General features: G+C 46.1%; 1 protein-coding gene across 1 annotated transcript in view; it reads right to left on the bottom strand.

The window, feature by feature from the left end:
• Window positions 1–14,014: 14,014 nt before the first annotated feature.
• The window catches only part of TAF3 (TAF3 RNA polymerase II, TATA box binding protein (TBP)-associated factor, 140kDa), a 27,745-nt gene continuing 25,329 nt past the window's right edge, over window positions 14,015–16,430 (bottom strand). Inside the window, exons 4-5 of the mRNA XM_010024728.1 lie at window positions 15,517–15,623; window positions 14,015–14,761 (exon numbers count right to left, since the gene is read on the bottom strand). Of these exons, the coding sequence (XP_010023030.1) occupies window positions 14,647–14,761; window positions 15,517–15,623 (222 nt within the window). The 3' untranslated portion in view covers window positions 14,015–14,646. The remainder of the gene's footprint in view (window positions 14,762–15,516; window positions 15,624–16,430) is intronic.

The following is a 16,430-nucleotide window of genomic DNA, read 5'->3' on the forward strand; positions in this document are numbered from 1 at the left end:
TATATATATATATTAAAAAATACATATCTATTCCATAGGAAGCCCAGAGCTATAGGTCCCTCCATCGCGCCCGCATACATCCACATACATACACCCACTAAGGTTGCGTTTCCGGAGACATTCTCAAATAGAGCAGTGTAATTTCTCCGCTGATTTTGATTGACACGCTGTCCCTGGGATCATGTGTTAATCCCTTCTTCACTCAAGCCTTTTCATAACTCATTTCTCTCTGCTAGATGGAGACTCTGATGGTTACCGAGGCAACGATGATAGCACTAAGCCATTTCCCTCTCTGCACGGAGACCATTATTCCGCATGCATAGGCCATTTGCAACAAAGGTCGCCACAAAGTCATCCACAACACAGCACACGTTTATTAAACTTTTATTCCTTTTTTCCTTCCCCCCCCCCCCAACACAGAAACTAGCCAGCACGTGTGCAATCTCTGCCTTTCCTTTTTTTTGGGGGGGGGGAGATGTTTGTAATATAGGTAATAATAACTGTAGCAGATATTATTGTGCCCAAACTATATATATCACACAGATCAGGGGCTTAGAGTTCCCTGTCTAGAAAGATCACGCTTAGATGACGAGGTTTTGAAGCAATGATTCCTATTTATCTTTTGTTCTCCTATCAAATAGTAACTTTAATAGCAGTTGCAGGAAAAAACAGCCAACAGCAATGATATGAGAGCGGTGTAAGGTGAATATCTGAACGTGAAACCCACATGGAGACTGGCCCTGCAAAACCAAACACCTCCCAAAACCCAATAACTAAATAACCGTCGGCAATGACCACCCCTTAGATGGGGTGATTCTCTTGAGTCCAGTTTCCACTTGGCTCCTTACCTGGGCTTCCTGGCTCTGGGTGTAAGTTACAGAGGGTCCTTCTCATGGGGTTAGGAGCTGGTTTTAAGGGTGTTAAAAGCCAGCTCTGGTTGCAAGATTACAATGGGTTAACGCACTGCTGGAAGGGCCCCCGTTAACCTGAGGTGCTCCCTCCCCACCAGAGAGGCTTTGCCCATATGGGCCCAAGCTGCTGGATTTAATTTCAGCCCCATCCTTCCCCTCTGGAGACCGAATGCAATGCATCGCTTTGGGCAGGCTTTTAGCGAGCAGCCCTTTCCCACCGGGAATGGTGCAGATAAAGACACAAACCCCTTTACTTTGGATGCGTGAACTCAGCACTGAAGCCAACCCCAACAAACGTCCACATTCAGCATCTGCTGGCCACCAGCCCCACCACAGCACCTGGGGTCACAAGTCCTTGTCCTGAAGCTATTTATCACCTCTTCCAGTCTCTGTTCTAAGGCACATCTCTGGAGGTCTTACATTTCCAACCACATCAGGACAGAGACTCCCACCCTGCTGCTATGGGTCTTGTAGCTGACGGCAGCAGGGACAGGCTGGGCGGCTGCTCGGACAGTGCTGCGGCATCAGGTCTGCCACGGATGTGAAAGAGGAGGAGAAGATGGCCCACGGTGATAAGCTCCCAGGCAATTTCTCTGGTGCCTCCTACTCTTCTCTGTCCAGACAGCTCCAGCGCTGCTCCGGGATCTTATCTCTCTGTATTGCTGCACCTCTTCGGCCTCCCTCCTACAGTGTCCTGCTCAGCTTGGTGCAAAACACACTCCTAATTGCACTGGCCTGGCCCAAAGCTCTGATCCCATCTGCCCTCTCCGGCTCCCGTCACTGGCTTCACTGGTTTTATCACCTATTTTACTTACATGTTTGATGCCGCCTCTTCAAAGCCAGGCAGAGGTCAGCCCAGCCCCAGCTCTGCCACTGTTCTTCCCTTTATGTTTAATTTGGGAATTAAAAATAATAATAATTATCAACCTTTAAACGTTCAGCTTCTTCTCTTGGATATGTGGAGCCACTGAAGTGATTGGGAAGTGCATGAGCCCAACCTCTGCATGTGCATTTAGTCCTGAGCTTGGAGATGCACCTGGAGGGAAACATCTCCCAAGAGCAAACCATCACTTGGAGGCAGCCACGGTGGTTTCCAAAACAACCCATCTGCTTGTTTACAGAGTTTCTGTTTTGCAAGATATTCAAATAATCAGAGACAAACAGGAGCTGGGATTAATCCTCCCAATCTGCCATTTATCTGAAGAATCACTTTCCCGTCACAATGCAGCCACTGTGATGGAGGCTGAAACAGCGTTGGTCCAGCTGACACAGGAGAGTGTGGCTTATGGCTCCTCTGCTGGGGCACTGATTTAGCAGAGGGGTTTGAGAGCAGCAGCTGACCCTGGATCCTCAGTGGTTGGTGTCCAAGACCTGTCACATCCACCCCTTTGAGCTGATGGCAAGCAAGAGTGAGCCTTGCTCCACTAGCACAGCATCACAATGGGGAGACCTGAGAGTGACTGACCCTGCAGACAAGGTCTTGCTGTCCGGAGGATGCACTGTCTCTTGGCACTTTTCACTCTATTCCCAAACCACATTAAGCCTTTCCAAATAAAAGCCCCCTTTCCCCATTCCCTCATCACCCAGCCCTCTGGCTGCTCTTGCACCACTTCTCCTATGGAAAATCTTCAGCCTGTCTGGCTTGATATTATAAAAGAATGTGGAAAAACGTATTTCTCATGATTTCAGCTCATAACAAGCTCTCCCAGCTCATGCAGGGATGCTCCAGGCCAGGAAACACAGAGGGATATTTACTTGTGATGCAGCTCCGGGATGGTGCTGGGACATTTGAGCGAAGCGTGGCAGGTATTTTCAAGCCCCCTGCACTAATTGATGGGCTCTCTATATATCATGCCAGATAAAGGGCTCTTGTGCAGTAAATGCTGATGTTTAGAACATCCTGATAGTGTTTTGTTAACAAGAAGATAACGGAAGAGCAAGATACGTTTGTTTAGCTGCCTATAGATAAACCCAATAGGGTCTTTGTTAAGTTTTCATGACTGATGGCAGGTACTAAATGCGATAAATAATACGCCAGGTCCTGATTGGAGCTACTGTAGCACAAACTGTAACCCACAGCACTGACCTGTGAGGGCTATGGAGGGGTTGAAGGTTACAGGAGGGAAGATCTGGGGGGGCTTTTTGGGCAGTGACCCCTTGTTTCTGAACAGGTTGGATATAAGAAAGAAGCTCTTTGCTGTGAGGGTGCTGAGGTGCTGGAACAGCTTACCCAGAGAAGCTGTGGTTGCCCCATCCCTGGCAGTGTTCAAGGCCAGGCTGTAGCACCATGGTTTAGTGTGAAGTGTTCCTGCCCATAGCAGAGGGTTGAAACCAGATGATCTTAAGGTCCTTTCCAACCCAAACCATTCTGTGATTCTGTGATGGTCTGCTAAGGCTTTTCCAACAGTCCTGCAAAGTGGTACCCACCAAAAAACAAGAGATGAAAAGGATGTTGGCAATAAGGTGTTTGAGGCAGTAGAAAGACAGAGAGGCTGTAAAAATTCAGAGGGAGAGCCCCAGTTTAAAACCAGCAGTGACCTTTTCTGCAGGGCTCCTCACCAGCTCATCTACGATGGGATGCCCCAAGAGTCTTCGGAAACAGACGATGAGCAAGGCTGTGTCGCAAAATCATGTCCAGCAGATCCCAAACATCCTTCTCCCCTAACCCAGGAGGACACTAATTCAAGACAGCATCTGCCTCCCTCCCAGATTCACTTCATCAGGGTGCTTAATTAGCATTTCTTCCCAAACAAGCTGCTAATTGCAAGGTGGGTCACTGTCAGCCCTCTTACAAAAGACAGGTTTGTTATTGAGAGGCGATGTGGTGGCCTTGAGTCATGGGAGGAGATGAGGGGCCACCGGCTCTGCCCGCAGTGGTCCCCAGTGATGTCTCAGTGGTGTCCCTACTGATGTGCCAGCCTGTAAGGCCAAGGCTCATGTTAAACCAGCAGTGGGGAAGATGCTCAGCATCCAAAGGCTACAGCTGCAAAAGCTGTCAGGGTTTAGAAGTCAGGCCATGAAACAACTCAGCTGTGAAAGGGGTTATAATTACACTATGTTCAGCATCACCTTCCCCAAGAAGCCAGTAGTTTGCTCCCACTTCTTTGTTTCATCCTTCCCATGTCATTTTCTGTTTTATTCTTCTCCTGTCTTTTAGAAGAGGAGGCTGCAGCCTGCAGACCTTCTTAGCTGCACTGAGGTGATGCTAAGAGCATCTGTGACCCTTGGGTTGGTGCCCTTCTGCTGCATTCCACCAAACAAAGGGATGAAGAGGGCTCCAAGCTTGGCTGCCTGGCTAAAAACCTCTGAGATACTGAGAGTCTCAGCTCCTTTTCTGATGGAGGCGAAACCAGAAAGAAGCTGTGACATCTCCAAGCTGGTTTAGATCACACGAGAGTGTGATGCTGGGCATGACATCATGTTTCATCTCCCTTGGAACTGGGAACTGGAGCTCGGAGTCCCTGTTTCCACTATAGAATAGGATGGATCCTTGTGAAGTTTGAGGTTTTTGTTTCTCTGTCCCAGCTGCTCACATGTGTATTTATTTGTTTGGGCTTTTCTGTACTCTTAAGGCGATGCAAAAGGCTGAAGAAGAAAGCGCTGAACTGGTTTGTGTAGTGTTCCATACAATTTATGTTAATACCTGGACCAGCCCTGGGACATGCCAAGAACTCCTAATATCTACTCCTGCTTCATACACATCGCTCCCATCCAGCATCATGCCAAAACCCCAGCAAATTCCGGAGGGTCCTTTTCCTCCTTTAGTTTTCCTTGTCACCAATAACAATGTCCATTCCCATCCTCTGACCAGCTCCATTTTTGCAAGGGCAGCTGTAGGATTTGGCTGTAGATAAACCTCCTCCTGGCATTCACGCTCTAAATCCAGGCTACTTTCCAGCTATGGGTTCTCCCCAAGCAGAAATACTGGAAGAGGAGGGAGACTTTGTACCCAGCGCTGAACTATACATATTTAAACACTCAAACCTTGAGCATTTGTGGCTGGGGTAGAAGCTCTGCCCCAAAACTGGTTGTGAAGATCCTATATATCCATTTCACAACCATGTGTGATACAGGATTCACATTGTGCTCCCAAGTGAGCGCACAGCCCTGATGTCAGAGCCGGCCAAGAGCGATGGAGAGATGTAAATGGAAAACTCCATTTAAATGGGTTTTCCTGAGAAAACTTTGAACAGGCATCCAAGAAATGAATGTGTTTTCTTCTAACAAGGAGCGTTCGTTTTATCTCATGGTGATCTAGAACAAGCCACATGCCAGTTATTGTTGGTACAAGCAGAACAATCCTGACTGTGGGAAAAAAAGAGTATTTCCAGGCATGTAGGACACAAAACGTGCTAAAGGCATTTTAATGACACTTTAATTAATCTCCAGGCATAGGTTAAACAGAGAATCTCTGAAAAGGTGTGTATGTGTGTGGGGGGTAATAACAAAAGTTAGGACTCGAATCAAAAGATGCTTCAGTACCTGCAGAAGCTATTAAATATAATTATATTCATTTAAAATATCCCCACGCACAAAAAGTGGTGAACTGGAACGAAGGTCGTGAGCAAATCTCTGTAAATCAAGGCTTAAAAAATACATATCTAAAGAATGTTGTGATTATCATAGGAACAAAAACAAACCCGAATGCATTTGGAGTTAAGGCGAGACTTCGAAATCCAAAGCAGTTAGGTGTGGAAAATTACACTGGAGGCAGCTAAACCATGTCAAACTCAGAGATGCCATGCAATAACCTAAAGAAAAAGCAAGTGTGGATTTAGAAACACATTATCCTGACCTGGGACCACAGAAATGGAAATGCCTTTCTCAGATGTCTCTGTTGACTGGTAGAGTTTATCGCAGTGAGGAGACTCTCATTTCCAGACCAAGGTCCTGTCCATATGACAAAGCAACTGGTGGCTCTGCAGGGATGGTTCTTCTGGTTCGAGAAGAAATGAAACTGGTTTTATCCAAAATCACCACTTCCTGCCCAATTCTCACACGTGTTTGCTGAGCTCACCCTGCACTGTATCCCGGTTGTGGATGGGAGGTGTGCCAAGCAGCCTCGGGGGGAGCCCATGTACAGGCATCTCCCCATGCCTTTGGTTTGGAAGGACCTTGCAGAGGGATCCAGACTTTTGCATGTCTATTAATTACATGTAGATCTTGGCAGCTGAGACCCACTTTTGGGATAAGGTAAGATGGTGCACCCAGTGATAGGTTCATACAAAGGTGCTTGGAAAAGTACCGGGAGAGGTACCCACGGATGAAGGAAGCTCAAAGGTGTATTTGCAACAGATGGCACTGCTAAAACAGGGGTTAGCTGCTAGAAGGGACCTTTCATGTGTCACCAGGTGACTCTTCTCCACAGATACTGACCCGTCTGGCCTCCGATGGCTCCAGCACCAGCTTTGTCTGCTTGGTGTCTAAGTGATCTTGGAGCTTGGAGGTGCCTGTTCCCATCTCAGCTTTGCCGCTGACGTGCTCTGTGACCTGGCACAAATCACTTCACCACCCTGCTTTGGTTTCGCTGCTCGTACTGCCAGCAGAAAACAAACCAGTCCTTGTTCACAGGAGGTGAGTGATGCCAGCCCGGCCCCATCACTTCTCCAAGCACATCTGACGGGAACTACCACAGCTTTGGAGTCCTTAAGCCATCAAACTAATATCCACGCTGAATGGTTATCCGTTTGTATTACCCTTTCCCAGTGATGGCTGGGGACACCCACCCGCTGTGCCCAAACTCATGCAAGGGTAGGAATGGCATGGTGGGACTTGGATTTGACTAGATGTCTTGGGAGGTCCCCTTATTTCTGAAGTTATAAATTATTAATTATTATATTATGATAAATAGTGATTTATTGTGTTCCCCAGCTGGAGACTGTGTTTCCAGCAGGGAAGAAGCAGACTGCTATCTGCAAAGGTCTGATCTCCAGCAGCTTCCATGCTCCGGCACACCAGAGGCGTGGAAGATGTATCTCCATAAGATGACAACAGGCACTTGTCTTGCACAGAGGATGCGTGCAGTGTCAGACAAGTAAAAGTGAGGGACCCATTGCGAGCAGCAGGACACCTCTGATGGAGATAAGGATAACTCAGAGCGGAGATAAACAGCTAAATTACTAAGTCACTGCAGAAAACTGGAGTACCTTGGGGGTGGCAATGCCAAGAGAGCACTCAGCTCTGAAACTGTTTTGCAACGTGTGCATCCAAGGCTGGATTCATACCAGAACTCTGAGTAATGCTATTTGGTAAGTGTTAACTCCATGACCAGAGCTTGCTATCCAGAAACGAGAAGAAAAACAAGGATGTGATGCAGCTCCGCAGCTGTTTGAGCACGGCTTTAGTAAACAGAGCTGCTATAACACTCACCGGAGCCTCAGGCACGGGCTAAGGCACCGGCTCCTCCTTCCACCCACCTGCACGCTGCTGCAGAACTGGGCCTAATGGGAGCCCTGGCAATTAATCTGGTCCCCCTGCATCTCCCCATCACCCAGCACCAATCCAGCCCGCTTGGTAGGTACTGCTTGTAAACACAACCGGACCATCAACCGATGAGGACTGAGGCTGCACCCCAATATCTGCAGCCTGTTAAAAGCCCAGGGAGCGTTTTCCAGCGTAGCTTTGCCAACATGGGCACCAGGGTGTGGGAAGAATGCTGGCAGGGCGATGAACTCATTAAGGTGGAGCTCTGTCACCACCTCCTGAAGGAATCCGAGATGAGTCCATCGTGCTGCTGTACCCCTTGTGCAAGCGGGTGTAGGAAGGATCAGTCACCGGAGCCCCGCGCTCCTCTGCTCTACACACCGAAGTCAACGCCACCAGGAGAAATAGGAGCCCTTTCCATGTAAGTGAACTGATCTGGCTGATATCAAGTGACTCATTAAGGGCTTACAAAACTTAAGTAGACCATGGCGTTGCTCTCTAGTAGTGGCAACTTCTTGGCTTGAGAGGAGGATTTGATACCTGCCAAAAGATCACCTTAGGCCTAACCATCGTTAGCAACAGCAGATCTGCCCTCGAACATGCTTGCAAGAAGTTGCAAATTGCACCTATTTTAACTCTGAATAACCCAAAGGTTCCAAAGAGATGAGCTGGACCTGCACCGGGCTAATGATGAACTCCAAAGCCTGCAAGGCAGGCGATGACGGGTGAAGGTGGAATCGACCTGTTTTAACACTGGACAAATACGTGTACTCAAACTGTGTGTTTTCTCAGTAGTTCACAGTGTTTCACCCTCTGCTTTCATCCTGTTCCCACCCAAGCCCCTCAAAATGAATGAAAATATCCCATAATAGATGTGATGATGGTGAGACACTGGCACAGGGTGCCCAGAGAAGCTGTGGCTGCCCCATCCCTGGCAGTGTTCAAGGCCAGGTTGGACACAGGGGCTTGGAGCAACCTGCTCTAGTGGAAGGTGTCCCTGCCCATGGCAGGGGTTGGAGCTGGAGGAGCTTTAAGGTCCCTTCCAACACAAACCATTCTATGGTTCTATGATCTCCAAGGGACTCTACTGGTGGTTCAGCTCAAGACTTTGCATGCAAGACATTGCTCAAGGCATTTATATCATGGTTATGTTCCCTAAATATCATCTCATATATTAGATAGGTACAACACCTTCAGTGGGATCCTCAGTGCAAACTTGCTGAACATCCTTGCTTTGGGAAACCCTTATTTTCTTGTGAGGCCAAAGCAATCCTGAAGCCAGAGAAATGCAGCATTTAACCAGGGAGGGCTGGAGGGATGTGGTTCCTCCTGAGCTGTGGCACTGCAAACCCAGCCTTTGGGAAAGCAGGCGGCACCAAGAGCCAACGGTCGGGCTCTTGCCGGGTTATTAGATACTGAGGCAAAGGCCTGGATTTTGGGCTTGACTGAGCATCTGTCTTTACAGAAAATATAGAGAACAACAGCATCACTTCATCCTCAGCACCTTAATACGTGCCCACTCCAAGCACTCACTCAGATACTTCACAGCCCACGAAGCCCAGAGAAGGCAGCTATTGTATGAATTATGAGAGGTATATTTTGATGTCCCTGAAGTCATTTTAAGCAAGAAGCTGTTTCTCAGATGAAACCCTACGAGATAGCCCTGGAAGCAAAAAAACCCGGGAGTTAGGAGTAAAATAAAGTCTCAATGTGAGCCCAGCCAGGTTCCTTTCACAGAAAGGCTCAAAATCAGTGGGCGAAAAGAGGGTTGGATCGATGCTGGAAGTGGGTCAGCTAATACACGCAAAGCCAAAAGATCTGCCTGGTTCAGGAGTGGAGTAGATGGTTTCCAGCTCCCAACCTCAGTGCAAACCCAAGTGCAGAGGTACAGAGAAAGGCTCAGTGGAGGAGCAGCTTTATCCCCCCCGTGTGAAGAGTGTTATTCTGGTTATTTAACCCGTGGGAAGGTTTGGGCTGTCTTTAAAAGCTTCACATCGCTCGGGTCCAAGGCCGAAGCAGAGTTGCCAGAGCAGGAAACGTTATCCTCCTCCGTGGATGGAAACTGGGGCACGCACTGATCCCGTGCCCAAATGCACCAGTAAAGCCACGGCACAGCTGAGAAGTGTCCAGCTTTCCTGACAATCAGATGATGTTTCTCCTTTTGAATATATGCAGTGGTTACCACATGGACAACAGTGAGCAGATGTATACCCCCAAGATGACAATTCTTACGGCACTTATAGAAAAGAGCTGTAAATGACATCTCAATTAAAACCAGGTAATTTACACGCTATTCCTTGTCCTTTTTTCCCAATTTATTTCTGTAGAAGGAAAAAGAAATAAGTATTTTTTTTCATTTGAATGCCAAATTAAAAGAATCCACAGCAAATAGTGCCCAGTCCCATAGATAGGGAGGGACCAGCTTGAAGGAAGAAAGCTGAAGGTCTCCTGTACACAGCTAAGCAGAGGCCCTGGGTGACAGCAGGGTGTCGGGCTGGTGACACCCCATCACAGTTGTCATTTGTCCCATGGTTAGCAGACAACAGGCACAGTAAGTTGTCAAACCCATGCTGGCTTAGGCAGGAGCTGACAGGCAAGACTTGGGAATCTGAAAACCAAATTCCTGCTTGTGGCAGGTGATGAAACCTGGGTTTTTGTGAAAGTCTCTTTCTCCCCAATCCCCACATTTAGGGGATAAAGTAATAATGATATAAAATAATCTAATTACTTTCTGTTTGGTTTTATAAATCTGTTTCAAGGCTCTTATGGGAACGCTCCCATTGAGAAGATGACAGGGAGTTGTGTTCATAAGGAATGGCTTTCTCCCTGAGTTCTAAAATAAACATGGAACATCTTATAATCTTAGAATGGTTTGTGTTGGAAGGGACCTTAGAGCTCACCCAGCTCCAACCCCTGCCACGGGCAGGGACACCTTCCACTAGAGCAGGTTGCTCCAAGCCCCTGTGTCCAACCTGGCCTTGAACACTGCCAGGGATGGGGCAGCCACAGCTTCTCTGGGCACCCTGTGCCAGTGCCTCAGCACCCTCACAGGGAAGAGCTTCTGCCTTAAATCTAGCCTAAATCTCCCCTCTTTAGGCTAAACCCATTACCTCTTGTCTTATCACAACAGGCCTTGCTAAAATGTCTGTCCTCCCAAACCATAAACAGCACCTTGAGGGAAGCAACCCGGGACCAGCTGCCATAGCTCACGTTTATGTGTGAGCTCCTGCTCACACCAGCCAGGTACAAGCTGTTTGCTGGCTGTAAATCTCCCGTTACAGCCTCCTCTGCCATAGAGCACACATGGATTAATAGCAGCTTTCTACTTTTGAGGTTACAGCTGATCCAAAAGTCCCCAGAAGGGAAGAGTTTCCTAAGTAGCATGAGTGACAAGAGTGCGAAGAGGGAGTTTATTCAGAGCATTATCTAATTTATTCCCCGGTGAAGGAAACTCATCTACTTTTGAGACTTAAAGCTTCTAAAGAAAACTGCTATGATCTAAAAGAGATTGGCCATAAAACTATTTGTATTGAAAACTTAGCCAGCATGCCTTTAGTGAACTTCATTCATTAACATTCTTCCTGGCAAGGTTTCCATATCTCAGCGTTCATTTTATACTTTAATTTGGTTAGTAGGTCTTTGTTTAATCGTCCTATTGAAAGGAGAACAAAGAAGGTTTAGGTGATACAGTGAAGTAATACACTATATTTTATCTCTGGAAAGCCCAGACAAAGTCAGTGGGGCTCTGATACCCTCCGATTCAGCGGGGGGTTTTATTCCCTTTCTCTTCCAGGACATTTGGAATCACAAATCAGTTGTGGAGCATAAAGATCCTCACTGTACTTAGCTGTGGACACCTTCGGAGGAGAAACACCTTGTCAAGCAGAGGAATGATGCCATGAGCACGACATATAGCCCCAAAGGAAGATTATCCTGGGAAAACTGCATCCCCATTACTCCGGGGATGGATGCTCTGCGCTTCCACCTCTGCCCTTCAATAAAAATCAGTTTCTTCCACTTGTGAGCGTTGTGCTTCTGTCTCAACAACATGTATTTTCTTGGGTGCAAAACTCATTAACACATTGCAATATCACTTCATGACATGCAAGCAGCCAGCACTGCTGTTTTCCACAGAGACCTGCAGGCACAGGCTGCCCTAAAGGAAGGTAAAAAGGATGAAGAGGAGGAAAACCCCCCACTGGCTTCCCAATGAACGGAGCTGCTCCCCAGCTCCGATGCCGGCTGCTGTAAACTGACACAGCTCCGACTGACTCCCAACTGACTCCAGATAATCATCTGGCCCCGGAGTAGAGGCAGGATTGAACAAGCTTTTCTCACAGAATGGCTTTTACACTCTTTTCTGGATTATTTACTACCAGGACTCACTGTATCACTTAAATCCACCATGTGTGGTGCATCAGTAAAGGAGGGGAATTGTACCTCTTTATGGCGAGTTGTCTTCTCACTGAAAATCCACTTTCTAAACTTCTAGCCAGTTCTGGTCCAACTGTCCAAGGAAATAGATGCTCACAACTCATTTTCCTCTTGGATGAAGCTGACCTCCGAGGCAGGAAAACCATTCAGAGACACTGATGACATCCAAAGAGCAAACCAAGTGGCAGCCCACCCACCGTGCCCACTTCCCATGGATGGTGGTGACCGAAAACCCGTATCATAGAAGGATTCAGAGGAACATGAATGCCCAAACATAAGAATCAAGTGGACAACCAAGGGAGCAGCCCTAATTCTGGCAGAGTTCACGGAGAAGAAACACAACCCATGAAGTTATGGAAGCAAACACAACCATCTGGGGGAGCAGTGGGCTTGCTCAGCATTGGGTGGCACAAGGGGCCGTAAGGATGGTCCATGCCACACAGGTAACTCTTTCTGGAAGCCAATGATTCTTTAATACCACGGATTCCTGACACACACCCTGGTGTAAGTGAAAGGGGACGCAGGCTCTGCACTGCTACAGAGCAAGGCTGGCTTCAAACCAATGACCCAGAGGTGAAGGGCCCCTTCTCCCATTACTAATCCCATCAGCCACACAAGCCTCCTGAAAATGATGCTTTGGGTTTTTTATTGCCACAGGGGTCATTTATAAAATCATAAACCCCAGGGTAGGAAACCAACCCGGCGGCAGCGACGCTCAAGCATGCATAGAAATAGCTGAAGGGCCAACGGGCCAAGTCCAGCCCTCCCGTGGCACCTTGAATAATGGTGTTAATTCAATGTGAGAAGTTCTGATTAATGGAGGGGAGGAGGAAAATGGATAAACAACTTACCAAAAGCTAGTTCTTTTATTATTGCAACCAGAAATGACCAGAGACTGTGTATTTTGTATGTCTGCACATTACACGTGGGAAAAATTAAGCCAACCAAGAATCAGGTTTGCAACATCCAACAATTCAAAATGAAATTAAAGGCAAAAATCAAACCCAAGACTGGTAATTAGCAGGGACGGACTATAAATGAGGTGGCATTGAACAAAGAAGGTAACAGTGCACTTTTAATAAACCAATTTCATCCGTATCTCCACTGATTTGCAATTTAACAGTTCTATCAGCAAAGCCTCATTTCCTTGCCTAAACGGGTACTTTTAAAAACACGACTGATTCATTCCCATTAATATCAATTTGGATGCATTTAGAAAATAACTCTTAATATCTGTGCAACGGGTTGAAGGGTCATATTCTCAAACATCAGCTGTTTCTCACTGGGTGCCTTTAAAGTAGAAATATCCCCAAATGAACCAAAAAGGCTAAAATCCCTTTGGAAACAAAAGGTGTCATTTCTGTTTTCCAGATTTGTCCTTGTATTTTATTCAGCTCTCAGAACTATTGCACTACAATATTTAATACTGACTTTATCTCTGCAATTCCCCCCCTCAGTTTCAATGGGGAATACAACTTGTATTCGCTTTACCAGTCTTCCCAAGGGGATACACAAGGCAGAGGGATCCATCCTCTGGCCTCGGTGCCATTCTGCATCTCCTCCATCTAAACACGAGCCTGACGGTTTTGGCAAACTCGCTACCACTTGTTAAAAGAAAAGAAGAAAGTAAAAAAGCTCAGTTCCAGCTACAGATTAACACACTGCAGCTCCCATTAGACGTGCAGAGCCCCCTGGCCTTAGCTCTCAATTCAGAAGGCATTTAAGCACATGTATAACGAAGTGTGGGAACAGGCTCCTTGAAGGCAATAGGATTACTCACTTCTTAAGAAGTTACCACATGTTTAAGTATCTGAATCGAGGCCTAATTATGGTGCTGGCCGACTCCTTGCGCACGCACCAGTGGGGCAGATCTCACCAGTCCCTTAGAGCCATAGGGACAAGGTGGATGTCACCCAGGCTTTTAAATAGCTGCAAGGTTGGTTTTCTTGGGCAAATGACGGCCAAAAGCCCTAAAAAAATAATAATTACAAAAAAAAAGGAATTACTTTATAAATATCAGGTATTTACATGTGTGAACATCTTTTAATGGGAAGTGGTTTTACACACCAATGAAATGTACAAGCAATGAAAAGGTACATTGACAAAGACTAAAAAACCAAAACTCCCCCCCCGCAAAACCAAAGTATAAAATATATTACAGGTCCACGGAAATCAATTCACACGGAAGGAAAAAAAAACCTGACACAATAGAAACTTTGTTTTTCCTTTTTAAAAAATAGAAGATATATCACAAAAGCTTGAACGTGTTTTATTTTATGTTAGTACTAAAAATCAAGGGAAAAAAGCTTCATATATTCTCGTCACAAAAATATTTACCAGCCACTCTTTTATTTCGGCGTTACGATTATCTGGCTCAGCAGGAGTCGAGGCTGAACTGTATCCAGACTACAGAAATCATTCCAGAAGGTCGTCTCAGTTTACAACTTACTGCAAATTTACATTTTCTCCTCCTCTCAGCACCTTACTGCAAAGGTTCAAGAGGGATTAGGAACAAATCGAGAAGGAATAGGGCAGGTATCTGTATTTACAACATTCATCTTTGTTGCTGCCGAGCCACAGGAGTGGGAGCGGGACCATGAAGTACTGAAGTCTTCATGTCACCCTGTGCAAATTGGCCTCGGTAGGTGAAAGACAGCATCAGAATGTACCAAAATCCAACCCCCTGGGCTCGGATGGTCTGTGAAACGCAACAGCCCCTGATGGAGAGCATCTCCTCACCCCTGATTCACTCCAGAGTCATAACCCTGACAGCCGGTGACGGAGGGTGGGACAGGAGCCGGCTGGATTCCCCCCCTGCAGCGGAGTCAGGGCAGAAGGTGCCGCGGCGACCACACGACTTCAGTCCACTGCAGTGTCTTCAGTGTGCCCTGTGCTTCCTCTTCTTGTGTTTCTTATCCTTCTTTTTGTTGGCACACTTGGAGCAGAACCATTGTATCTCTTCTGGGGGTGCAGTCGTAATCCCGACGCAAGGCCTGTGAAAGATGGGAAAACAGAGTATCACCTCAGTGGAGTAACGTTGCTTTTGTTTCTTACCCAAAGAAACGAAACTCTGCAGTGGGAGACATGTTAATTCAAATTAATTTGAGCTATATTAATTCAACTTAATATAGAAATTATATTAGCATTACCTTCATGATCGAACAGACATCTAAACCAACACTTGCTATGAAACAAACAAATATTGAAAGGACACTCAGATAAGAAATGATATTTTAATAGAAAATAGAAGTGCACTTTCAGGTATAATAGGCTAGGTTTAAAATAATATCAAAGGCTTCTTTAACATATCTGCAGCAAAACTCATGATTTTATGTAGCTGTTTAAGAAAATGCCTAAAAAAGTGATTAATTCCCTCCAACCCTTTTATGAGAGCTGACATTTATACTACTGTTCATACAATGCTTCATAATTTGAAATGTCTCTCTGTATACACTGTGCTCATAATCCTGGAGTTCTCACAGAATTACTGGAATCAGCAATATTTCCCAGCAGTTTCCAAACTAAATGCCTATTAATTAAAAAGTAACTCTCCTTCGCAGCTTACAATCTGCTGCTTTGGATTCTAGAGACACAGAGATAAAAATATCTCCCAGATGATTAAATTGGACACATTAAAAGCATTTAAATATTCCTGGCGTCACAAACCATTACATAAAAAAGAAGGGTTTTTAATAATAGAGCCCCAATCTGCCGAGGAACAGCAGAAGAGGAGGGATGAGCAACTTACCAGTGATACCAATCGTCGCAGTCATCACAACCTATCATTGGACTGCCATCATCTGGCTTGTTACAGCCAGGACAGATCCAGATCTGGTTACCCCACTCGTCTCGGATCTGGTGCAAAGAAAAGGGAAGTCAGCTGGTTTTCAGGGCTAAGCAGGCACTAAAATTGATATTTAATAATTAATACAATCCTTGCTTCTCTGACACAGCTATTCAGTGGCAGCCGCTGTTATGAATTCTCTGATCAGAAGTGCTTGGCGTGATGATTCAATTGATTTTCCTATGCTGTACATGACAAAAGCATGCATTTTTCTCTATTGTCCCATAAACCAGTAAAGCCAGTTAGTCACATACAGCAGCCAGGGCTTAAGGACACAATTCCTTCTCTGTCTATACTATAGTGACTTAAAATTCTACCCTGCCAATGGCAAGAGCGAGCACCAGCAGCCTCCTGCGTAAGATAACAGCTTATATACATGTAAAACATACAGTGCCATGTGTATATATTGCTGTATTACTTATTAGCCAAAGTCTTCAACTTCAACTAGCTGATAAGATCAGGATATAAAAAAAGTTGTTACTGAGTAACTTTCCATTCCCCCTATGACATTTTTGTCGCAGCACAATTCACTAAAGGGTAAAGGAAACAAGAAAGGCAGATCATTTACAGCATGAGGCAGCTGCTTACTGGATTTAGCATATTCAGAGCTTTATGATTTTCCTTTTCTAGGTTTACATCCTGATTTTAAAGCTGATCGATTGCAATAATCATTCCTGTCTGCTTGAATGAGTCCAAAGGAGGGTCATGAAGATGACAAGAGGGCTGGAGCACCTCTCCAATGGAGACAGGCCGAGAGCTGGGCTTGTTTAGCCTGGAGAAGAGAAGGCTCTGGGGAGACCTCAGGGCAGGCTTGCAAT

Source organism: Nestor notabilis, unplaced genomic scaffold (assembly GCF_000696875.1).
Source record: "Nestor notabilis isolate BGI_N333 unplaced genomic scaffold, ASM69687v1 scaffold1922, whole genome shotgun sequence".
Classification (NCBI taxonomy): domain Eukaryota; kingdom Metazoa; phylum Chordata; class Aves; order Psittaciformes; family Psittacidae; genus Nestor; species Nestor notabilis.